Here is a 26,864-nt window from a genome sequence, read left to right as displayed (position 1 = left end):
TAGGTTTTTCAGAAAGTTATTTTATGCCTAGTTTCTAGAATGTTATTTCCTACTTATTATATATTTATATTGTGTTTCTTCTCTACCCCTAACTGTTTCCCCTCTAGTTCCATTCCCAATCAGCATATAGTTATAATAATAAGATATAATAGGTAGACTAGGAATAGGATATTCACCTAAATATACTTAGCTGAGGAATTTTTACAAAGACTTTCTAGCTCTGTGAATTTGTAGATTTAAGGCTCATAACTTGAATGATTCAGAAAATTCAGATAAAATGACTTTTTCCACAGATTAATAAAAAGCTAAGGGGAAAGATGGTTTTCTGGTTTTATGCCAGTGAGCCTGCATGTCTACATTTTTTTATGAGCAGTTTGTTTGTTTTTTTCCTAGTGTAAACTCATCTGTTGTCCAGACCTTTAGTTTGACTTTCTAAATTTATAAATCAAAGTTAACTTGAATTCATTTTCAGTAGTACAATGAACTGTGCAATATCCTTCTTGAAATTAGATTTTGCAAAATTTAGGGATTACTTTAGCTGTATTAAAAGCTAACGGTTCCTAATTTCCTGTTTTCCATGCATTATTTATATATAAATTTTATATAACACCCTTCTGTGATAATACAGGATAATGATATAAGAGAAGGAACTAGACGGAAAAATAAAAAACAGCACTTATTTTAAGAACAGTGTGGACTGGATACTTGCATTAGAAGTCCATCTACAGGGTTTGCGAACTCTGAATTGAGTGTGAATTCATGCAATAATATTAAAATTAAATAACATCTAATTAAAATCCTTTTTTGTATGGAAGTGATGGAGCAGATGAGCAGCATCAGGTGCATTTCTATAAAAGCTTTCATTCAATTAGATTTACAGTAATCAGAGAATTCGTGCTTTCATTTATTAGGAAAATTATCTCTCTATATAAATACCCGTTCTTTGTTTGCACATCATACACTTAAAAATTAGCAATTGGACCATCTCACCATAAATACTAAAAGTAGCCCTAATGCCAACTGCAGTACTTTTGAGCTAAATCTGTACTTCTTTGTTAGCTGGAGTTGTAGCTTTTCAATTAAATTCTGTCATCTATAGGAAGCCAAGGCAGCTGTAGAAGAGGCAAGAGCCCTGCGAAGTAGGATTCATCTTGCAGAAGCTGCACAAAGACAGGCTCGTGGAATGGAGATGGACTATGAAGAAGTAATTCGCCTATTAGAAGCTGAAATTGTAGAGCTGAAGGCTCAGCTCACTGATCATTCTGGCCAAAATAAAGTAAGCAAAGCAGTCGCCTGTCGTAGTTACCATGGTTTCATTGCTGTTGTCATGTATCTTGTTTTCATTTTCTTTTCATCTGCTTTTCTAAAGTAGGTCACTGTTTGTCTTGTATTATTCAATAACTGGAGTGATGCGTAGTGAAGGGCGTAATCTGAAGTGTATGAGTCTTCCTTTAGCCAGATATCTTTGGACTGGAAAAATAGGAGCTAGAAGCGTATGTGGGTCATAGGTCAAAATGGCACATCTCAAGCATTAAAGCATGGAATTGTTTCTGGACTGCAGATACCTTGTCTTTAAAGACTATATGTATATTTGTATGCTTTTATATTTATGTAAAAATGGCCTCCATATTTATGTTTCTGTTAGGCAAATAATAACAGTATGAAGTCTAGTAGTGTTCTTAAGTAAATTTAGATTTAATCAAGATAATAATATAAATGCTACTAACAGTATCCTGCCAAAAAAAAAAAAATCTTTTTTTCAGTTGAGCTTCATATTTTAAAACCACTTCATCTCCAGTGAGGCATTTCAAAACATGCTGAGGAATAAAGTATTTGAAGCACTTTTAAATTTTTCTCCGTAATTGCAGATCTGTTTTCTAAATGCAGTTTGAACAAGTGCAAGCAGGTTAGCTTGTTTTTTTGTGTGTTTACCTTGTTCTTCTCGTAAAGAATGGATGTGCATATGAATTGACGAAGAAGACTACTGAAATGTTGCCTTATTTCGTCATGAGAATTAATTCAATATTACAAGGTATTAAAAGGTAAAACAAAGCTCTACAGTATACAAGCGTGCAAAGAAGCAACTTAGCAAGTATGTGTAGCTCCCAGGGAGGAATTCCTGTCATCTAATTTTGAGTGTGGCTGATGAGACGAATCACACCCTAGAATTTCTTCTTTCTGAACATCAGGGTGAGATGCCCCATCTTTTATGTCAGATATTTTTGTAGCACTGTTTTCTAGGACTTGACTAACTATCAAAATTTTAAGAAATTGAGAGCGTGTGGGTGGCTTTCTTAGAGATTTGTTTCTGAGATGCTAGCTTGAATTTCTGAAATTCCAAGTGAGCTCTCAAATATCTGAGTTGAGATTTGATTCTCTGCATTTCTTATTCAAAAGAAGCAGTATCCAAGGAGGTACCCAACTCTATACTATACTCTGTAGTAATAAAGTGTGAGGTCCCTCTGGGGGCTTACCAGCTCCTCTTCCCATAGTGGACAGTGAGATTACCAAAAGAAGGTGTTTTAGTCAACAGATTCTTTGACATTCAGAGTGATCGTGATTCTGCAGCTCTGTACAGTGTATACAAACAAATGTGCGTACTCGTTTTCTTCAAGTAAAGATAATAAGTGAGTTTTGGTGTTTTTTTTGTAAGAGTTTTATAGCAGGTAGTGGGCTTTCAGAAAAGATTACCTACACCGATGTAAAAGTTTATTTTTAATGATAGTGATATTTTCTTAATTTTGGAGAATATTTTGGTCTTGAACTTTTGTTTAGCTGACAGCTTAGCTAAACAAACAGGCCCACATACATGTGAAGACTTTACTCGTGGTCCTCTCACACGAACAGTGCCAGGGACTCAAGCTGTAACCTTGAGCCTCCGGAACTTGGTCTAATGCAGCTCACATTCTCTAGCTGAAGTACAGAGGGATGCATAACACTGATCAATAGGTTATACAAGTGCACTAAGAGAAATCTTAGGGGTAATTTCCTTCAAGATATGCCATAATTACTCTGTCCAAAGGATGTACAGATGCAAACTAGTGGACTGAGTTTGTTCACATACTGGCTATTTATTCCACCCTGCTGACAGATACTGTCACCATCAGGTTGGTATTTTTGATCCATTCATGAAACAGTTCAAACTGTCTCTAAGTTTCAGCCCTATCACTGTTGTTAGCTGACAATTTCAATTCACCTTTATATCATTTGCCAAAATCTGTTGCAGTCTGAGCTGATTTACTAGCAGATGAGGCATACCTGCCTCAGGAGCTGCTGTATTTTTCAGAAATGTGGAAAAGAGTGTGTGTTAAATATTTCAGACATCCGTTTCAGTTCACACCATCTATCTATGTAAGCCATGGGAAAAAATTATTAGAATAAAAGCCTTGAAATATCTTTCCCAGGATAACATCCAAGACTTGAGAAAGAGAGTTACAGTGCTTGACTGCCAGCTGCGGAAATCAGAATCAGCTAGGAAGACCTTCGAGGTGGCTACTGAGAAATTGCTACAATTTGTAGAGGTAACTTTGCCTTTCATTTCTAGCAATACTTTATTTGGAGAAGTTTTGTGTTGATGTTTCTGAGGAATAAATGTAGTAAACTGACTATCAGCTAGTTTACAGAGAACTTTTCATTGCTAGAAATAAAAATGGTGTATAAGTGTGGGAATTCCATGTAGGAATTTACTTAGTCTTTATGTTTTGCTATACACTAAACAAATGAAACTGATCAGATAATTTTTTTGACCTAATTTTTCACAAACTCATATAAATTTCCATGAAATTCCCCAGAAGAAGGAGGCAGCAAAAGTAACATTTGATAATATTTTGAAACGTTTTTAAACAAAAAAGTGATGCTGTTATATTTCTTTCATTTAAAGGGGCTATAATATTTTTGGGACTACTTTTACACTTCTAGCTGGGAGAGACTAGACTCTTTAATTACAAATCAAATCCCCCACACCCAAATAGAAAAATAAATTAAGGTATTAACTTTTTGACTGTGTTAATTTATAAACTGTTAACTTCTTTACTATGGCCAACAGGTTGTGCATGAAATACTTTCAGATAATTCCACTTCCTCAACAGTTTTAAGGTAATGAAATGGCATAGTTATTCATATTGAAATGGCAATATTAATATTGAAAACCTCTACTGTTGTTTCAAAGTCTCCCAAATCTGTCTTGTAGCTATTTTCCTATATTTTCTGCTGTATGTTTCTGAGTGTCATTTTATTGGAGGAGAGGGAATGGCATGAATTATAAATTAGGCTTTCAGGATACAGCTTCATTAAAAAACTCATAATTAAATTAAAACAGTTAGTAATTACATAGCTATGATTGTCTGGGTGTTTCCCTAAAGTAATTATAATGTGCTAAGGATTAGTTAAAATTGCAAGAAACTTGAACAGTGGTTTATATTTTTTTAGATTACTTTTTACATTTGCCTGAGCAATTTTGTATCTTCATTAATCCAGTAGCATGTAAATTGGTAACATGTATATCCATTTAAGTTTTATTACTTTTCTTGTTTAAAAAAGTACCTAGGAATATTCAACAAGATTTAGAGCAGCCTTTGGTCCTTCAGAATATCAGCATGATTGTGCCTATATATCCCAGATAGTGTTCAATTAATATTTATATAACAGTAAAGTTGTTTGATCTCTGTCCTGCCATCTTTTTCAGTAAAGCTCTCATGGAAATCAAATATATTTAAGTGAAGTTAGCTGGAACTTTATTTCAAAAAAATCTGCAGGATCAGATCAGCTATTATACTGTAGATGTCTGTGTTCTCATAGGATAATCCTAATGAATTAAATGGAGTTCCCATTGGCACTGGACAAGAGTAATGTTGCATGATTTATAGATTTCAGAGACTCTATTTTAGTAGATGGATTGAGGTATAAAACACAAAGCTAAGGTGACAAACTGACGTACTAACAGCGTAGAAGATGAGAGTTGGTCCCCTAAAGCAGAGTCCCTTCTTAAATGCTAACAGGAAAATTACTTTTAAGTAAATTACTTTCCTGGCAACCACTGAGTTCTTGACACTAGATTTTTGAGACGTGAATATTGTTTGAATTGAACTTTCCTATACCTTTTTTGTACAGACAGAACTGCTTCTGAGGCACACATCAGTATGGTAGATTGAATCTTTTTTGTTCATGGAATGAGACCAAAAACAATCTAGAAACACAAGTTTACTTTATTAAAAATAACCATTTCTTTTACAATCTTACAAATAAACACTACTTTTTGTTCTCTTAGTGACAGAAGAACACTGTCTACTAAAGCACTTCTTGCACGGTTGGGAAGGATTGGGCCTACGGTCACAACAGCTCTTGCAGCAGAAGCCAGAGACCTTGCCAAGTCTGTCCGTGCCATTTTGGAAGTAGATTGTGAGTGAGTGTGTGTGCCTTTGTGTGCGTGTCTGTGTGTATACACGCACATAAATACTTCCTTTCTTCCATCAAATGTTGTGGCTTTAGCATCCTGCTGGCTAATTGAGAGTAGCATGTTTCAGTAGGCACCATATGGCGGGGTTTTCCCAAATATGGAAGAAGGATCCTGAGTAGAGGTTCTGTTTGGATTGGGTTAGGACTATGGTATAGGTAAGAGTCCGGTGTCTTTCAGAATGGTGGGAGACTTGCAAACGCAGAAGGGCTGTTGCTGCTAAGGGCCATCCCCTTTGTTTTTCTAACCCTAAACCTTACCATAACCTAAACTTACCCTACCCACAGTCAGAACCTTCTCCTACAATTGAACTGTTTTCATACGGTGATTTGACCTCCTTTCTGTTGTGTGCTTCACCCAGTAGAATTTGTTTACTGTATTATTTTTTAATTCATTCCAACACGACAGATCTGCCTTAATTCTGGCTGCTTAAGATTTAGTCAGTACTTCCTAGGACTGATACAGAATGCAGAATGAAGAAAAGCTAGTATCTGTCTAGAGTTAGAAGTGGTTTTCTGTATTAATCCCCTTAAACTGGTAAGTGCATTTCTAGTTCCCCTTAAACTAGTAAGTGCAAAGCAGATATCCCAGGACAGTTTCTTGCATGCATCTCACCAGTGTCAATGGGTGTAAGAATAATGACCTTATTTAAGTAAATTAGGTGTATTTTCTAATTCACTGGAGGTTGTGGAATAAGTAACAGTGAGACTTTTACAGAAAATACAGAGAGTAAACAAAGAACAAAGTAAATTAAAGAAATCTTTGTAACAAACAGTGTTTTGAATTATAATGAAGTCACGGAATATTTTTGGATCATAAATGCTCTTCCAGGAAAATGCATTGTGCATTTCCTTGTGTTATTTCTGATAGCATGTATGTTGATTTGTTAATCATCAGTTGAAAATTTCTTCTGTTTATATTAAGCCAAAGAGAGGAGTTTTGTTCCTCTTTTACTATTCTTTTAGTAGCTTTTAATAAGAATACAGTGGTTTAATAAATCAAAAATGAGGTTTAACCTGGCAATGGGTAGACATTTCTGAAAAGACCTGATAATTCAGAGGTATACAATACATTTCATCCCATTCTAGAAGGGTTGACTGGGCAGGTGGTAAGATCTATGCAAGCTGAAAGTAGTCACCTGTTACAGAGTGCTGTAAAGCCAGTGGATGATCCTGGAGACTTCAGTGATTTGCTGCCACAGAGCAGATCATTTAGAGATTTCTCAGTGGATTCAATTTTACATTTTACTTTTGTTCTTCCGTTTCCATTGCCTTATGCACAGTCTCTTTACTTTCGGGTTCATCAACAGGCTTTTATCTAACAAACACCCAATGAAGGGAAAAATGGAAGTATAATATTAAAAAGTTAATTTGGTTCTGTGATTATCATCCATCATTCTTCCAAAAACAATATACCAATGACTTTCTGTAGTTCAAGATCATCTTGATCTAAACATTAGGAGGAGGTAATCAGAAGTAAGCATCACATGGGATTGTAGAGACTTGGGTTTCCTTGTCTCAAAAGAAATCACTTGAAACTCATTGAAACTCACTGTTGGGAATATTTCCATTGACCTTGGTGGCCTTTAAACAGAAGCAGTGAATGCAGTCTAAGTCAACAGGATTTTGGAATATAAGATTTAATAACTCAGTATCTTAAACCACACAAATACATATCTTTCTTCCAAGATGTGAAGGATGCATCAGAATCAGAAGATTTCTCCAAATTTTTAGAAAATCAGAGCATTGTTAAGAATTTTTAAATGTGAGTTTTGAAGTCAGGAAGTGACCTTGAGAAAAGAAATCTGCCAGAGCTTTTAAATCTGGTATCAGTTCATTACCAAAGATGATAGATATTTTTATTTATAATTGGATGTGCACTGGCAGAGTAAGTCTTTCATCACACCAGAGGACAGTTCAGGTTCAGTGTCAGTTCAGTATGCACCTTCATCAAACTGTAATTAGAATATAAAGTTATTCCAGAGTACACTTTTTCCTGGAAAACTTAAAGCAGAAAATTAATGCCAGAATGAGGAATATGAAGATTTCCAGAATCATGTAAAATTAGAAGAATGTCCTGACCATAATGCTCTATTTTCATACCGGAATGTTTACAAAATGTTACTCTGCTGAATTTACGTGAACATGTATCACAGTGTCTTAATGAAGATTTTATTGCTGTAGGGAGTGAATGTAGCCTGCAGTTTCATCTGGAGATATGTGTATATCCTCAGGTCACTAACAGAAATCTGTTCCCATTAGTAAAAAATATGCTAGTTCATGAGCAGTTACTGTAATACACTACATGCAGTTGGAAACCTAAGAAACGACCGTGGCTTAGTATACGATTTCCAGTTTAGATCATGGAACTGATTGTATATTTTGATTGTATTTACCTATAGTTGAGCAGACATGTCAGTTCTAATCCAGTTTAGACGGTTTGGTTTTCAAAAATAAAATAGAAATGCCCGGACATATTATAGGAGTTTTTGGAAAGCTGCTGAATTATGGTTGACAATAATCATTGTATCAAAGAATTGAATATCCTTTTTGCATTATTTGGGAATTTAATTTAGAAAGCGACTGTATAAATATATTTGAGGAAATGTTTCAAGATATGAAAAATGTCTTATTTGGCACTATTTATGCAATATTTATTACATCACTCTATGGAGGAGAAAGCAAAATAAAAACAATAAAAAAAGTTCCAAAGTGTCCAGAATATTAGCATTAGAATTACTGGTGGAAGTGAAAAGAAGTGGCCAAGAGAGGACATAATTGGTTTTCCACCAGTGACAGTGTTCTGTCACATTGAGTTGTTTCTATCACACTACACAGGAAACGGTGCAATGAAAACTTTTAGTTCTGAATGCAACTGAATTTCAACATGTGGTTGTGTCAAACATAATAGGTAGGATACATGTTAGAAAGCTCTGGAGTCACAGCAGGGATCCATTTTATGAATCTCAGATTTAAAAATAGCTCTGCAGAGAAGGATTTTAAGATTGAATGTCATCCTTCTGAGTTCATTCTGATCTGGAGAGTTACAGATAGATTTGGACTCTGACGAGCTTGTGTATGAGATTAAAGCTTTAAACCTCACTTGTTCTCTCTCTTAAAGTAGTTAAGGCAGAGTAACTATTGAACAGCATTCTGTCTGTAGTCCTCTATGCCAGATTTTCACAAAATGTTTCCCAGGTACATTCTTCAGTTTTCCCGCAGATGGGCTGTTATAAAAAGGGGGCTCCCATGTATGTAGCATTTCATAACTATCACACATCAAATAAAAAAGTAGAATAGATATTATGTTGCAGACTGAAGGTTTTCCTGTCTTCTGGAAAGATGTCCACAACATAATAATTTGTTAATGAATCCTCTAAGAATTGGAGTTAATATTTTTTAATAAGTTTTTGAGATTGCTAAGTGGTTAAAAATGTATAGCTGGGCAACCATCACGATATATTTTACCTTCTAAATAGAACTTCTCGTTCATGACTAGCTTCATTTTGTACAACATGAAGTAAAGGACCCCTAAACAATATACCTTTTTGATTAATTTACAATACATGTGAAACAAAGTCTAGGTGCAAAGACAAGGTTGTGGAGTGTTCTTCCAAAAGAAAACTCCTTCCCTTGTTAAAGATTATCCTTGACAACCAGGTCAAAATGACATCTTCATGAATTAGCCACACAAACTGTCTTCTTCCTCCATAATAGCATGACATTTTGCCTGAGGGAAGAGTTTTAAAGAGGTTCAGTGTATTCCTGAAAATCTCCAATAATATATTGTCTTGTGATAATGCTGCAGAGCAGTTTTCAGCTTTGTAGGTTGAATGTCAGCTATGTGAAGTCAGTTTGGCAATTCTTCAAGTGAGGACTCTGTTTAAAAAAAAAAAAACAACCACATCTCATTTTCCAGTGCTTACTACTACAGCCTACAGGATCCTCAGGATCCAGAAATGCAAATAAGAAAGTAATAAACAGAATAATCAAGCTCGTCCCTTGAAAGATATATCCTTCATCATCTTGAAAGACTGTAAGCAGTTTTTAGAAACTAAGTCTTGAGAGGCCTTCCTGCTTTGTAGAATGCAAGCATCTCCTGAAGACATAAAATTACTTCCATCATACAAAGGATAATAATGCCTCAGTGAAAGAGCATTTAAAAGTAGTTGCTGGCTGCACTTACTAGACCATATGGTGCAAATCATGCTAAATAGAATTGAGAAAGCATTTTCTTCTTTTCTATCACAAAATTAGAAAATAAATACAATTAGTACTGGTAATGGCCAGAATCTGATTAACTCTAGAACATACTTATCTCTTCATAAAATAGCAGGCAACTGGCATTTTGAAATGTGCACTAGCATAATGCAGCTTTCAAGTATTTTGACTGCTAATTTCCTCATTATGCCTCTGAGATTTCTATCCAAAAATACAATCTTGCTGTTGTTGATACAGTCCTAGTCATCAGTATCCATTAACTGCTATGAAGCCTGCTCCTCTGCTCAGCAGGACCTCAAGCAGTGCATCTTGAACTCTTTTTTTCCCCATCGTGTTCCTTTAATCTGTTGTCAGCCTGGGATCTGACACAAGTTGAAGTTCACTAAAACTATCTCCAAATTAATATAGCTTCCAAAAATCCTACTTACTTTACTGATATTGTTCTTGCTAGTCACAGCAGTCACTATACATTTGATTATGAAGATCCTACAGGCAGAAGTTTAGTTGCACAGTTTTTGTTTTCATTTTCCCTGTATGCTGATTATCTATGAAAGGAAGGCAAAGGAAACTGCTGGTTTCCTTTAGTGCAGCATCCGTTAGTGCTTGTTCTCTTGATAGTTAAGTTGCTTTTGATTTTTGGACCACAAAGTCTTGCATCTCCCATTAAAAGCCGAGATACGGAATCTATCAATTTCTTCAGTTTAGTTTCTTTAACTATATTATGGTCATTTGCCAAAACTATTCCATATTCTGCAGTGTGTTTGTTGTCCCTTCCCATTCTTTTGACAGTGTGGGTGGAACAATGTTGTAAGGTGGAGTAGTAAGTCTTCACAAATAACAATTTTGCTATTTTGATAAGAGCTAATATTGTTAAGTGTTCATATTTCTTTTATTTATTTGCTGCGGCCCTGGTATGTTTATTACAACAGAATTCATGCCATAGACCTTATTACTATTTTGTTCTTGAAATGAAAGATACAACAGTGCTATAGTTTTGTACAGGTAATTGGCTGTAGTTCATCAGGAGAGTTCTGAAAAAGTTGATATGTAACCATGGGCTGTTCCACCCCCCTCTTTTTGGTTTATGTCTATATATCAAAATCCAGATGTAATTGTAACATGAGTAGGCATACCCTGGCTAACTTGACTTGTGTCAATTGAGCTAGTGATATTAAAAATGCATTTGCAGAGGCTGAATATCAAAATACAAGTCTTCTGTTGACCCCAAGAATATTGTCTGATTGCTAGCTGATTGCTGAAACTCATGCTGCTGTCTTTTTATATTTTTAGTATCAGAAAGAGAACATTATTTCCTGCAGAATCATCTTTGTGGGGACAATTCTGCATTGGGAGGATAGCATACCTTTAATATTCTTTCAGCTAATAAACAAGAACTGTATGTTTTACAGGAAGAGCTGCTTGGGAGGGAGCAGCATAATGATAACTAAAGAGGTAACTCTGTGTATTCATTGTTCTGGCAAGGCCATAAATATTTCAGTGAATTACTGAAATCAGAAATAGAAGAGACCTATTAAATTATACAATATATATCCTGAACACAGCTGTACAGCTCCCCTTTTTAATAGTTTTTGACTAGCAAAAGAATTAAATCTTAAAATTAGTGCTGTATGCTTTAAAGAGGTTATATTTGTCAATTAAACATTTTCTGAGACAGTACTTCAATTAGAAAGTATTCATTTGGTGAAATTAGAATGTATTATTCGTTTGAAACTTTCAGCAACAACAGAAGAGGTGAGTTTTCCCCAAAGAGAATTTAACAACTGTTTTATCTAGTAGAAAATTTCAGAGTTTTGCTAGTCCCTTAGGTTTGAAGGTTTTTTCCTTCAAAACAAAAATACTTCTTGCAAGGGTAATTTCATTTTGGTAGAAAATAAAATTATTAAGTTATTAAATGAACTTTTTACTGTTGAATCTTTTCTGAGTTGACATTTTTAACAAAAAAAGATCAATCCCAGAGTCACATTGGTCATTTTGGAATATGACCTGGTCATCAGTGGCTCCTTCTACTTCCAAAATCATGCTGAATTTTGAGCTTATGGCAACTGCTGTCTTCTGCCACAGAATATTGGCACAGTGTTCCTCATGCAGCATCGTGGCGTGATACCAAATGTTGTCAACTTCTCAAGAACAATACTTCAAAATCCATCTTTCTTTACAGAAGAGCAGGAATTATATGTGCCTGTAGCATGTCTTCCTGGCCTCCACTGAGTTCTGAAGGCAACAGGAGACATAAAACCTCTTCCTTTTGTAGCCGAAGCATCTCATAGTTTGTCTTGAATTTGGAATTTAGTTACTATCTTGTTTGCTGAGTCTCATCTTGTAAAGGTAAGGTGGAGCAAGACAGGAGCTTCGTGGTGCTGCTGAATGCATCACTTGATTCAGTCTCTGTGGGGCAGTGGTTTAATGGTTTCCAGCTCTGCGCAGTGGAAAACTTTATAGACACTAGGAGCAGTTGTCTTCCAGTTCAGCATGTGCTCTGGACTGTAGATCCCTGCTATCACACATTGTGAGAGTGACACTGCAGAAACAGTGGCTACTACACAAACTGATAGTTTGTCCAAAAATGAAACTTAAGGTAGCAAGAAATTGTAACATTTTTTATTAAATTGCAGAGTACCCATATTTCTTCACTAATCTGAAAAGTTTTCTAGTGCAACACAGGAATACAGTTTGGGAACTGAAATAAAAGTTAGTAATTTTCCTTCTACGTCTTCAATGATGTAAACTGAGAATAACCCTTGACTTAATTTCAGTTGTTCCAGTACATAACATCAAATGCACAGGAGATGAGAAGTGAATCCCTTTTGGCCCCATAATATAGATGTTGTTACATTTTTGCCTCATTCTGAAAATGAGGATGTTTCATTAAGTTATCAGTGGCTTATCAGCCACTCTTTAGATACGCTGCAAATTAGAGCACAATGAGAAGCCCAAAGGTGAATATGTAGTTGCATAACAGGCTAAATGGTTTCTATAGCCCTCAGGAAAAAAGCATATTTAATACAATTTTACAAGGACACAGTCTAGAACTCAAAAGCTTATTCTACATAACTGTTTACTGCAGCAAGACTTTGAATTTTCTACAAATCATTTAAATTTCCAATTTTGCCTGCATGGTAAATAAGAATGAAGAGTTGTAAATTTGACAGTGTTCAAGAACTATAATTCCAAAAGGAAAATCTAGCCAAGAATTTTAAAATGTTTCATTGCAACAGAAATGAAGCATTCCACTTGAGAAATGTAATGGTGTACAATTTTTAAAATATTTCCAATTTAAATTAAATTGAGTGTGCATGGATATTAAACTAAAAATGGAGCCCAAACCATGACATAGACCTTTGAGACAAGTACATGCTTGAGTCTGTATATCTAATATGATCTGCTTTATTTCCATCATTTGTATACCTTGATTAAAATTATCATCCTCATTCTAAGGAAAAATTTGAGCCATTGAAGCATCTGACTTACTCATTCATGGGGGGGAGGCAGTAAGGCAAGGATTTAACAAAATTCTCCTGAATTAAATAATTTTTTTTCTGACTAGTTGTCATAGTGGTAGGAAATCCAAAAAGCAACTTTTTTTTTTCTACCTGGATAGTAACCTACTATTACTAGAGTCTATTATAACATAGATTAAATTATTCTGCTTTCTTCGATAACTGTCAAGTTTGTTAGTGATTTATAAAAATAATTTGGTTTTGTTTTATCATTACTGTATGTTATATTTATGCAATGCAATTTCATTGAACAAAAATGTTGGTTGGTGCCTTGACTGTGGAACAGTGTTAAGTAGCACCTTTACTACTGTCTTACCCTTTAAGAAAGGCTTCATTAGAAAAGGAGAATGACTAATGAGAGGGCTTAGACTTAAGAATAGAGACAGCCAACATAGGCTTCATTAAAGTTTTCTGAAAAAGTTTTACTGGTTTTGGTTTCTTGCCTTTTTTTTTTTCTAATTCCTATATTTTGGTACTGTGTGTTTGATGCCATATTTCAGTGCTGTGTACTTGATCCGGATTACATTTTTAATGCACAGTTATCCATATATTTCAAAGTAATTCAGAATTACAGTTGTGGTTTCCAAGCTGTGGTTTGTCAACAGCCACTGAACCACAAAACTCTTATAACTTATTTACAGCTTGTCTACGGAAACTTAGCAGTTTTACATTCTTTTCAATTAAAAGATTCATTATGATAATCTGTGAGAATTTTGGAGGGTAGGTAGTGTGATCCCTGACTTAAAACAATTTGAGACCACTGAGCTATAGCATCATCACAGCTGAAATAGTAAAATTTAAGTGCATACCTGTACTTAAAAGCAGTGCCTATAATGTTACATAAATTAGGCCAGTGAAGCCAAGTCAGGGTTGACTAGTTTATTAGAACAGTAGTAAATAGCAAAAAAACTTTCACAGTTTCACCTTTGGCTGTGTTTTTGTTGTTGTTTTGGTTTTTTTAGTATTATTATTAGGGTGTGAGTTCAGGTGCTATTTGAGAAGCCTAAAAAAAACATGTTATAAAGCCCGTTTCTTTGGCCAGGATTGGTTTGGTTTTACAGTAAATACTTGGAAGGAGACAAGTGTAGAGTTGCTCGGTACATAACATAATTAAAATATATTACACCGGTGAACACAAGATGTAAAAATGTCTTGCAAATGGGAAACAGAACAAATGTCAGCATGTAATGTAAATTATACAAAAGCTTAGAAAACTAGCACTCGGACAGTATTTTGCTGCCAAGGAATCATTAAAGATTCAGCTAGAAAGGACCTCCAGCAATTAGGTAGTGCATCTACTTGCCTCCAGCAACATGAATTACATCTACATTAATCCAAACAGGTATTTGTCTAGCATATTCCACAGCTACTCTAGGATAACTATTCCAATCCTTAATTATCTTTGCCATTAGAAAGCTTTTCTTTTGGCTTAAATCCTCCTCATTGTTGTTCAAGCCCATTACTACTTGTGTTCATCCCTGTATTTATTGAAAACACTCTACTGCTTTGATCTTTGTCTCAGCTTTTAACATATTTGAAGACCATATCATGTCCCCACTCTGTTTTCTGTTCCCCAGAATAAACTAAGCATACCAGTTTGCTCTTTTTTTTCCTTACAGAGCATGTCTTCTAGCCATTTCATGACGCTTGTGTTTCTATGAATTCTGCAATTCATCAAAATTACATTGAGTTCTGTAGTTGAGACCTTCCTGTGGGAGACAAAAATGCAACAAGTCTGTTTGCTTTAATATGTAGCACACCAGCTCTTATGTCCCCAAATGGTGTTCCCTTTCCCTGATAGCTTCATGTCACCGATTCATCTGAAGTTTGGGCTCTCCTGTATACTTCCAGAGTCTTTTCTGCTGAACCAAAGGCTAGCTAGACATACTCCACCTGCTTTCGTGCAGCTGATTATTTGCACCTAGGGTAGTACTTTGCATTTGTCTTTATTGAATTACACCCTATTTATTTCAAACATTTGATCCAGTTAGTCAAGGTCTTGCAAAATTCTAATCCTGTTTTTCAATGACATTTCAAGGAAATGTCCTTTTACAATGGGTTTTAAATCCTGAATTATCCCTGAACTCTCCTTACTTGGACTAAAACCACATTTTGTTGAGTGTGAGTGAGGAATGACATTGTTTTCACCTAACTGGTCTTACTTGTGGGTATTGTTACAGGACCTAGAAATTAGACCCCACTTGTTTAATTTGATGTCCGAGAATCAGAACATTACAGTAATTATGTACAAGCAGAGAAGCTAGATAAAAGGTGACACTAATGAGGACGGAATAATTTTACAGTCTGATCAAAGAAAAAAAAATAATTTTTAATCAATTATGAACAAGTTGCTAGCTAATTTATTGGTGATTGAACATGTATGTTATTCCCAGTGTTTCACAGCAAGGAAAAAGACAAGTCAGTCTCTAAAGCCCGTATTTAAGATAGTTCTTTAATGTGACCTAGATTTCAGAACTCTGTTGTTGCTGCTAGAAAAGCAATTTATTCTCTCTCCATTCACTTACCTTTAATGAGAAAAGATGAGTCAGCTTTTGAATAGGCACTGTCTGAACTGACTTTCAAATCAAAACATTTTAATAATGAAAAACAAGTAAGTGATACTATTATACCTTAAAATGCAGGTGGGCTAACAAGATTAGTGCAGTCTCATTAAGTTAATTTCCAGCATCTCTGAAGGAAGACTTTATTTAAAAACAGACCTTTAAAAGTCTATGGACTTCTTTAGTTCATACTGTGACCCCACTATGAAAAAATTAATTGACTTTGTGCCTCTTCCCATTCAAGTTGTACTTGCTCTTGGTAACTATGGAGACTGAACTCAAATCTCTCCAGAATCAACAATTTTACTGGATGGTAAATACTTCCTAAATTGTCCCTCTGTTAGTTTCTGTTGGCATAATGCTTAGAATTTTGGTATATTAATCCTCAATTATAGTACGTTGTTTTGACATAAGAAGGGAGGAAAAAACCTGCTAAATTTTGTAGCATAGAGATGGAAGTTGCTCGGTCAGAGGAAATGCACAGGTGAGACAGGAATGGAATCCTGGGGTCTCAAACTCAAGGCTGAGCTCGCTCTTCTTTTGATTTGCAAGCCCAGTTCAGACACAGTCGCCTGGTTACCGGGAGTGGTGGGTTACCCGGTGTCTCTCTGGGGGGGGGTATGTCTGCACACCAGTCAGGGAGCGACTGTCTCGTTATTTCAGGTACCAAAAAATAAAGCAACCATTACAGTATGGAGCTGAACCAAAGTTGTGCGTACTTTTATGCAGTTAATACTGAGTTAATTTTTTGTGGCTACACAACTAAGCATCCTGAGAGAGCTGGATTAAAGCTGGTGAGAGAAAGGGGAATTATCAGGCCTTTGTTTCGAATGTCAGTGTGTGCTAAAGCTATCAGTGCTCATCTTGTCTAAGAGGGTTGGTATGCTTTTCTGTCAGTTCCTTCAGTTGTCACATTTTTTCACATTTTTTCAGTAGGTAGGAGTGAGAAGCTGAGGGCTAGCAGAGTTACTTAGACATATATGGTGCACAAGTGTGATAATTTAAATGGAAAGAAGTACAGAGAAAGTTGATTGCCAAGAATGATATAGGAAGCTTTTTAAAAGTGTATTTTAAGGAGAATTTGAAAGAGGAAAACATAATTGCTTGATGCTTATGAAGGAGACCAAAATGAGGTACAAAATGTGCGTAAGTCTCATACTAGATCAGTTACCTCATGCCATAAAGCATATGTATCATTAACTGGGAGTTAAGGGTGGAGATGTTGCCTTGCACTAGTGGTTGCTACAGGCATTATGTTTGAAGCCTTCACAGTTAAGGTAAAATAAAATATGCTAATTTAGGCACATGGTGATTTTTTTTTTTCCCCTCCAGATTTATAACAAAAAATGAAAGATATCTATCCTAGTTTCTAAGAAGTTTTGACATGATTTTTAAAATAATCTGGCTTTGAAGTCATGTCTTCCTGTAAAACCTTCTTTTATTTATGTGTGGCTACAGTGGTTTTTGTAACAGGCTAAGAGGATAGCCTGTGTTAATGTATTTTTACAATTCTTGTTTCAAAAAGAGAAAGTATTACTTGGGTCTGTAGTTACTGTGAAATGAGCTCAGCAGAGAGTAGTTCTGTGTCTCTCAATTGTAGGTGGTTCATGCCAGCCCCCTGCACAGTTTAATTTCATCATCACTGCAATAAAGTAAGATATTACTTATCAAGAAAGACATATCATGTATTACTATTGCTTTTTAAATCTCAGACAATTTCTGCTCAATTCTAATTTTAGACAGTCATTTTAGTTTGTTACCAATGAATGCTTTCTAATTAAACTTCTATTTAACAATCACATGCGTCAGTGAGCAGTGTGAGATGACAGTGATGGAAGTGGGTGGATAGCACAATAGATGGTGACAAGAGAAATTGATCCAGTAAGGAAAGGAAGAGATGGATGAATTGTGGAACAGAGTAATCGGGGGAGCAAGAGAGTAGGAAAACTGGGGGAAAAAGAAGTGGTTTAGAGCTGGGCCATACAGTGAAGTATTCCAGGCTGTTCATAATTACGTAGTCCTGGTCGTGAACGCCCTGTGCACAGGCTTGTATTTCTGGGATAAGAACGTTTCATACCTGATTCTTTTTAATCAGATGATTAAAGTGTACCAATTCATTACAAGAATGTTCTCAAGAGAGTACTTCTATGAATTTAACTTTCTTTTAGCCTACATGGTATCTATGTAGAATTCCCCAGTTATGGACCATTTCTGTAATTTCATAATAAATAATGTGTTTCCTGTCTTCTCCTCAGCAGTTTCAGATTTGTAGGTACAAACAAAATGCATTTCAAATTAACTTATGCAAATATTCCTCAAAAATTACTTTGTAAATTGCAGTGTATTTGATTGGTATGTTAAATGCATTTTAAAAAGCAAATAATATGAGCCAGTAGATTATGCAAAATTCAGTGTTTGGTCAGAATGAGCAAGTCTTAAACTCTTCTCTGCTTTCATGATCCCTTACTGCTTTCATTAGCCCTTACCTTTGAGGGCTTACACTTTCCCAACCTAATGACTAAATAAACATCACATTCCTGACTAAAATAGCTGTAATGTTGAAGGACATACTGCTTAATGGTATCTTGGCCTTCTCAAAACCGATTGTTGAACTTCTGACTATCAAATGTGTGGTATGTGAAGATGCATTGTAAGCCAAATGTGATACATATTAATTGTATTATAAGCATATTGAAATAAGAAGCGTGGGTTTTTTTTCAATATAAGTTGCTAAATAATTCCTTTTTTTCTGAAAGGTGATTACATTACAAAAATAGTAATCATTAGTAGTACTTTGAATTCCTTTCATGTCAGCATTTCAAGGAAAGCAGCCTTCAGCTTTTTGTATGCTAAAAGACATTCCCGGTTTCACATCAGTAGCTGGTGTAGATGCTCAGATTCCAGCCTGGGACAGTAGATAATGGCATGAATCTTCTGTTTTACCTCTGTGCTAAAGGGAGGACTTGTCCAAAAGTTGTTTTTTTCTGTCAGTGATAGTGGCTTATTTACCTTCCGTATTCTCAGAGAAGTCTGTATCTTCTCCAGTGTCCCTTACAACAGCAGCTTCTATTTGGTGAAGCAGACAGCTCAGTACTTAATTTGCTGTACTCTTTCCATTCCCTTTGAAAGGCGGAATGTTTTAGAGTAATGTTACTGTAAGTTACGTACTGCAAGCTCCGGAGTCTTCTGCCCTTTCTCTATAATTGATTGTACACGTTTGATTGCCATTAACTAAGCAGAAGAAAGTACTTTATTGCCCTTGTTAAGTGTGTTGTGCTTGTTTTGTACTTACACTACTAACCTCCTCACAGATAAAAGTGAGCATTGGCGAGACTGCTTCTCATTTTAGTAACAGTCTAAATTGCTTGGATCCTACAGTACCTAAAACTTTATTGAAAGGAGAATATTAGTCTTCATTTGGAAAACATATAGTTCGGGGGGGTTTTGTTGTATTTCCAATATTCAGCTTCTGAAAAGGTACATTTTTCAAGTAATGTTTCAGGAAGATAATTCTTTATCCTTCTGAAGACTCATAGCAGCAACCTCATTGCATAGATGACTAGAGCTCTCACTCATTTCTGAAAAGCTTAAGTGTACACAGTGGGCAGAGTTTGTTCTAAATTTGGATTTCCATATTTGTTAGGTAGGAGAGCAATATGTCTACGGTAATGTCTGATCACATATACCGATTGGGGTCATTCTTATTTCCTTAAATTAGTCAGTTGACTGGTCTTTGTTCATATATTACAATTTCTGCTCTATCCGTGCTGTTTCTAATTAACTGTACCAAGTTATTCACAGACAAGTATTAGAAGAAAAACATTCATAATAGTTTGTAATTTCAAAGTTACCATAAAGATCTTTGTTTCTCATGCTGAAGGATCATATGATCAACTAGCTATTTTATAAATCTCATTCTGATTTGTAACTTGATATGATGTAATTGTTTTAATCAGAGATTAATGAGTTTGCTAACATAGATAGGTCAATATCTTATGATTAATAGAAAATGGGAAAACATGAGGTCATCTTTCACCATGCCCTGAATATCCAAAGTAAGAAAAATATTTTTCCTGAAGCATGGTTTCTAGGATCAAGACTGAGAGCAACAAGCCAACCTGCCAACCATACTCTAAATTAGCATAAATTTCAGTTGCTAGTATTTCCCAGATGTCTCCACTTGAAAACTACTTACTCCATCTTTGTTTTATTAAATTACCAGCAACAAAAAGAAAAAGAACAATTTCTTTTAAATGGAATTTGATATGTGAAAGAAAGGAATGGAATGTCCCCTTAGCATAGTATTATTCATAAAATGAAACGCATTTGTTTGTGGGAAGAACACTTGAAATGGTCTAAAGAATAAAGTGGCACACAAGCAAATGCCAGAAGAGCATAGTCACTTCTGAAAGCTGTCTTTCTGAACCTAAGTTTTTATACTTAACTCACAAATAAAAGCAGCAAAATACAGTATATATTATTGACAGCCTCAAACAATTAAAGGGCCATTTTATGCCTGCACTCCATGGAATACATGCAACAAACCTGGCTGGATACTTCACAGATTTTTGCTTTAGCTGTATCAAACTGCATCACTCACAGAGGAGTTCCTTTGCTGTTCTTGCATCATGTGATCCCTCTAGTCTCATATCTGGGATATTCCCATATTGCAGTAGCACTCAGGATTCCACGAACGGCTAATTTAGAGTCAGATCTGCAGCTTTCCATCTTCTTTGCATTGCCTAGATAGCTCAAAGAGAAGAGCCAAAGGCATTGGGGATCTTAACTGACAAATTTTTCATTATTATTGAGGCCACATGAGGAAGGTTTAAGTGTTGATAAGAGCTGAATTGGTGGATATTGAAGAGAGATCAGATTTCAAAACCTCATTTATCAAGTGATGGAGAAAACTATTTATAATATTCTTTAGCAAATTTCAGAAGTACTTTTAACAGGAAATTTGTATTTCTTAAGAAACTTCATCATTTTTGAGAATCTAATATTAAATATAAATAAATTACAAGGAGGTAAATAAAGAGTAGTTCTGAGCTAGCTCATGCTCTCTTACTTAAAAAAATATGTATACCTTGAAAAGTCAAGCTAGATAAAAGGATATGTAAAGAAGACATCCTTGTTTCTGTTGTTGGTCAAAGAATGAGCTCATTGTGAAACAGAATACTTGTACTGTGGGGCTTTTGAATTCCAGGTAGATATTACATCCCTTAAGCTTGATACTTCATATTAATTCCAGATGAGGTGGTTTAATGAGACAACCACGAGACTGTTTAGCCCTAAGAGGAAAAAAATTGTGAGCAGACATCCTTCTTATGGTGGATGACAAAGCTGTGAACACTGCTTGAATTAAGTTTATGCTTCACAAAAGAGTTTTTAGGATGAGATTTCCACCTCTGGTGGACAGCTGTCCCTAAGCACTCTCTTCAAGTTCATCAGTAATGTTTGTGTGACTGCCTATAATGGAAGGAGGGTTTTAAAGTCTGGTCTTAAGGCCAAAATAAAGCACTTAGCAACATATTTATCTTGGAGCATCTAAATAGTCCCCCTTTGGTCAAATCTAGATAGAGTCCTAGTGAACAGTAAATTTTTGAACAATTCTTACTATAGTCTCTAAATCTCTCATTTCCTTTGAGTAATTTTGCCAGAAAATAAGGAAATTAAAACGTATTTGGGCTGCAGTATTCAGATGTTAGGGAAATAACTGTCAGTTTTGAGTCAACAGAATATTCATGCTATGGTATCTGCTTTTATTAGTTTCATCTGCTGATCCTCACATTTCTTTCACTTTAGTATTTTTTTAACTAACGTATTGGAAAAAACCCATCCAACTACATTACTGCACAGTTTCGAGGTTTAATAACTGCCCAGTAAAATCAGGCTTTTTCCTAATATCTGTATTTTTCCCTTTCTTCCTTTAGGGACATACTTTGATCATGCTATGTGCAGCTTTTATTGAGGGAGAGTATATGCATTCTGTCTTGGAAATAGTAGGCAAAATCTTCAATGTCTGTCTCTTCACACAAGTTTATAATTTGGGCCGATGCCTATCTTTCTCCTTACTGCAACCAGCGAAGGATCAGTGCTGGTGCGCTTTCTTTGTCCTGTTAACCCCAGGAAGTGATAAAGATCGATGAGATCCACATTTTATCAAGTATCAGGAAAATTTCATTTGCCCTGGGGTTTCATTTCCTTTCTGCTTTATATAATGCTAACCTTACAACAGTGGTTATCACAGCAGGCATCCTGCAGCTGAGGAGGCAAGCAGTCACCAGGGATACTGCCTTGCTGCTCTGTGACCAGCTGCGACACTACTGGTATACATACAATCACAAGTGGTTTGTTGTTGGGGTTCTTTTGCATAGAATTATAGAAATCTCCTTTGTATTAACCCTAATCGAGTGTGTATACTCAGAAGAAAATAATGGTAGGTTATAATGTCTTTTGGCTAACACGCACTCTCTCAGGAGGCTCTTTATTCTATTTGGGCAAAGGGTGCTTTGGACTGTATCCATTTTTTTTGCATGCGTAATTACTTCTGCAGTTTTACCTTTTCTTTACCTTGCAAAAAATAAATAAACACAAATGGTTGAATAGCAAGAAGCTAAGTATTTTCTGCTGAAAATAAATTATTTTTATACATTGTAAATCTGTAATTTTTTTAAGATGATATATGCAGACAGCTGCATCCAAAATATATTATTTATGAAGTTTCATAAAAGACAGTAGCAATTCACAGGAGAAATTATAAATATGTAGGAAACCTAAGACTGCTAGAGTTTATATAGGCTAAATCGTGTATCTTTCAGATTCTATTTGTGACTGAGTTCCTTTACTTCCTGTTTACTCCAGGTGAGAGCTTAGCACTCTTCCAAAGCAAGTCCTAGGACAGGCAATAAATCTCACCCTGGAGGGTGTGAAAAAATAGAGCACTAGGAAGTAGATCAACTTATGAATGATTCATGGAGAAAGTAAGCTTGAAGGAAGTGAAGATGATGTCTAGGGAAATGTGATGCAAATGATGAGAGCCTCCTGGCTACCATGGGAAATACTAAGAAATATAAGTACAAATCTAACAGTGAAGGAACAGAGTAAAGGAAACAGCAGTGAAAAACTAGTGGAGAAAGAGTAAAAATATGGAAAATAAGGGCATTAAAAAACCTACAGATGTAGGTGAAAATTTGACGCATATAAAGAGTGGATAGGATATACAATCCAATGCATATAAAGTCAAAAAAGGCAAATAAGGCTGTGGAGATATCTCAAGAGTCTCATTTATAGGTGATAAATGTATTCAGTGATTTTGAAAAGCATAGTCTTTTGTGGTTAAGAAAATAATACAGAGCATCAGTTATCATTGCTACCGACATGCCATTCTTCATTTAGAAGGAAAAAAGAAAAAGAAATAATTCTAGTCAAATTACTATTGAAAAAAGTATAATTATCACTTATGAATGAAATAGGTGATGTAGGGGGTCCATGTGAGCACAGAGCAGATACTAAGGGTTTTATTCCTAATTGAGCAAATCCATCATCATTTATTTTGGATATGCATGTTGCATGCAGGAAGGAGGAAAGGCCAGGGCAGGTGGAAGCAATTGAAAGATTACTCCTATTGCTATTTAAATCATTAGAAAATATCAATGTTGAATAAAGGTCACATCCATTGTGGGAGATGAAGGAAGAACTAGTGATCATGTCTAGCACATTTATAACTTAAAACATCCCTTCCTTCCTTCCTTCATAGGAATCAGCCTGAAAACCGTTACACAGCAACTACCTTGTTGCTACTTATAGAGAAGTAGCTGTGGATTATTCTTTCTCCAAGGCAGTAGATGGCATGTTCTGAGGAACAGATTGTATAGATCTATGCTAAACTGAAAATGGAAGAAGCCTGAGATAAGTGACTAATACGGGGTAAAAGTGAAAGGAAAAAAATCAATCCAGTGTGCTTTTTGCTTTTCAAGCTGTACTAAACAGTAATGGTGCTGTTCTACAATTGCCAATTCTCAGGCTCCTGAATTCTGGACTTTTGGTAGACTGACTTACTGCTCTTCACTTGGTACCTACAGGTATAATCACTTCTCAGATGGTTTGTACCTGCTTCACTGTGCCAAGTCATGATTCAGTAGCTGTAAAACTCTGTTTATCTTAAAGAACTGAAGTCATCCCTTTCCAGATTTTTAAGAAGGACCACACTAGAGACAAATGTGTGATGATGGAAGAAAAGAAAATGAGCGTTTTAAGAAACAAATTTAAAAAAAAAAATGTGTGCACTTAGGGCATGTCTTGGTATGAAGCAGCTTTCAAAGATCATATGGTGCGTGCAGTCCAGCACATTTTCCAAATAAAAGTTTTAAATCTAAAGCAGACTCACAGATGGTTCTAATGAGCTGGTCTTTGAGATATACTGTGACTTGAACAAAAATAGTTTAACTCCTAAGACGCTAACATTTTGAGATGACTTTCAAGCTAAAACACTTGCAGTAAAATTTTCTTGCATATTTTAATTTGATATATATTTCTAGTCTCCAAAAAAGGGAGGTTTTTCAGGACCTTGCACTTTCCATCACATATATTATAGTTCTGTATCTCAAAAGCATACATCAGGAGCATTTTTGCACGTTGACTGATGTGCAGCACTTTCAAACTCTAGAAACATTTGGTTTTGACCAGATAGTAATACAAAAGGTAACGGTTTCCTATGAAAATTTAATTTTTAAAGTGATATAGTACAGTACCCTACTAAAAGTATTATCTTTCTCATGGACAGGACTTTCAAACTAAGAACAAAGTCCAGGACTGAGTTTTTAAGATTAGCATGACTGATAATTACGAAAGGGGAAAAGAGAGCATAGTTTCTTAGTCCATGTAAAAGTGGCACCCCTTCAGAATTATTTATTTTAATTTAACTTCTCATTATTAAATACTTTAGCTCCCAGAAACATTACTGCAAATCACAAAATTAAGCAATGCATTTAGTAAATTAACCTTTGTCAGGGTAAGTAGACAAAGATGAGTACATATACAAATATCTGCACATATTTTCTCTGAATCTGTCGCAAGTCTTTTGGAGTTTGTATTTAAATTCTCAAAGAATTATGTATAAACACAAATGTTTGTGATAAACCAAACAGCAGAGAATTTAATTCTGCCCAGACCTCTACCTCACATAGTTATTAGCATCTGTGTGTAATAGCTGTAAAAACAGACCTCAGCAGACCACAGGCAGAGGGATTTGTTGGTCACTTCATGTACATCTAAGTTACAATAAAAAGTTCAGAAAGAGTGAACTGCTACACTCTAATCTGACTAGACTGTCAGCTTCTACAAAAGAAATACTAGTAATAAAAGTATCAGCAAATGGTTTATAGCTTTGTAGCACAGCAAATATTTATTAAATTGTATTGTTTATATTATTATCTGTTACAAAAATAGTAAGAATTTATTTATAATCTTTTTATGACAAGGTTTGAAATTACAGCATTCTAACACCATTTCAAAACTATGTTTTTTGCGACACTTAAGCTTAGAGACATATCTTATTTATTTCATCTTAGGTCTGCCTTATGGATGGGAAGAAGCTTATACAGCAGATGGAATCAAATATTTCATCAAGTGAGTAGTTCTGGGGGAAAATGGGTCAGAGATGAAATAAAAGCACATCAAATTAAACACATTTTTAAACCGAGAGTGAATGGAAAAATTAATAAAACAAAAAAAGGTGTCATATGGTTTATATACATATTTATTACCACTGTTACTTGTTCTTTTCTGGTTATTGAGGCTTCACTATCCAGAAGGTCCTAGAGGGCTTAGTCACAAATCCAACTGAAATTGTGAGAAGTGTATCTCTCAGTCCTTCAGATGTCTTTGAAAACCCCAGTCTACAAAGTTGAAAACTCCCCCAGTTATGTGTTTGACCCAATAATGGACTCAGGAAATATGAAAAAAAAAAAATCTCATCCCCTAAATAGTTTGCAAATATAAATATCTGCTTTTTAAAATACCCTTATATTTTGGGGAAGTGGAAGAATTCTTAGAATACTTTTAGATTTTTTAGAAGGTAATGCTCTTCTTTCACCTAAATCTAAAGGTACTAATGGGGGTTTTTGACATCATAATCTGCTCCCTTGTGTGGGAATAAGTTCTTTTGCTGCAAGAGGGTGAAGGAACAAGACTGAAAGCATATAGTTATATTTGTAAAATGATCAAGAGATTTCCAACTGCCATACCATTCATTTAGAAGCTAAGTCATTATACTCTAGAGTTAAGATGCTAAATGGAGTTTTACTGACTTGAGTATCAGAGAATACTGACATTTCACGGTATCACTGGCTGCAGGTTAAGCAACTTTTATTCCATTGATAATGCCACTGAAGCTGCACCAGCTGCAAAAGCCTTCTCTCATATTCTGCATATATACTGTTTCTTATTCTTGATTTCTACCCTATGAAAATTATATCTACAGTTTCTACAGGATCTGCTTTCTACATCTTCAAGGGATTGCTAAAGATAAAGCCATACTCTTCATAGTTGGCTTATTAGAAGTACTTATATTAATTAATAGTGAATTTCACTGACCAGTGTTCAGGATAGGCATTGCAACAGTGAGCAGTTATGCACCCCGCCAAAAACATTACAGAAAATACGGCTGTATCAGGGGTTACCTGTTATTTTTTTAGAAGATACTGCAAACAATTTTTCAAAACTCTCCAGAGACTAGAATAAAGGTGACATTGATAAGATGTTACAATAACAGTGTCTAAAGCATAAAGAAAACTTCTACAAAAGCTTTAAATGCAGTAATTATTTGAAGATGTAATCATCTGGGGAAAAAAAAAAAAAAACAACAAAGCACTAAGCTTGGGCCCTTGATACTTGCTTTTTTGGCTGTCCTTAACTATAACATTTCCTTAGTGATCATATTCCTGAAAGACTAGAAGAAAAAAATGCAGTGCAAATTATTTACCAAAAAAAAAAAAAAAAAAGTATTTTTTTTTAACCAAATACAAAGTATGGTTTATATCCTGCTAATGTCTTGCAGGTAGAAAATTGAAAGCTTTGTTACAAAGACCTACTTGATAAAAGCTATAGGAAT

General features: G+C 35.2%; 1 protein-coding gene across 14 annotated transcripts in view; it reads left to right on the top strand.

Annotated features, from left to right (window-relative positions):
• STXBP4 (syntaxin binding protein 4) overlaps positions 1-26,864 on the top strand; it is a 75,829-nt gene that overhangs the window by 31,697 nt on the left and 17,268 nt on the right. For 13 of the 14 annotated variants that reach the window (XM_042802368.1, XM_042802373.1, XM_042802370.1 and 10 more), the window contains 5 exons: positions 1,100-1,276; positions 3,405-3,521; positions 4,046-4,095; positions 5,267-5,397; positions 25,324-25,381. In XM_042802368.1, coding sequence (XP_042658302.1) covers positions 1,100-1,276; positions 3,405-3,521; positions 4,046-4,095; positions 5,267-5,397; positions 25,324-25,381 — 533 coding nt within the window. The remainder of the gene's footprint in view (positions 1-1,099; positions 1,277-3,404; positions 3,522-4,045; positions 4,096-5,266; positions 5,398-25,323; positions 25,382-26,864) is intronic. The other variant, XM_033002620.2, reaches the window with a different exon arrangement.

The sequence above is a fragment of the Tyto alba genome, unplaced genomic scaffold, assembly GCF_018691265.1.
Source record: "Tyto alba isolate M040663 unplaced genomic scaffold, T.alba_DEE_v4.0 Super-Scaffold_39, whole genome shotgun sequence".
In the NCBI taxonomy this organism is placed as follows: domain Eukaryota; kingdom Metazoa; phylum Chordata; class Aves; order Strigiformes; family Tytonidae; genus Tyto; species Tyto alba.
The sequence above is the reverse complement of the archived record's forward strand: the minus strand, read 5'-3'. Positions and strand labels throughout refer to the sequence as shown.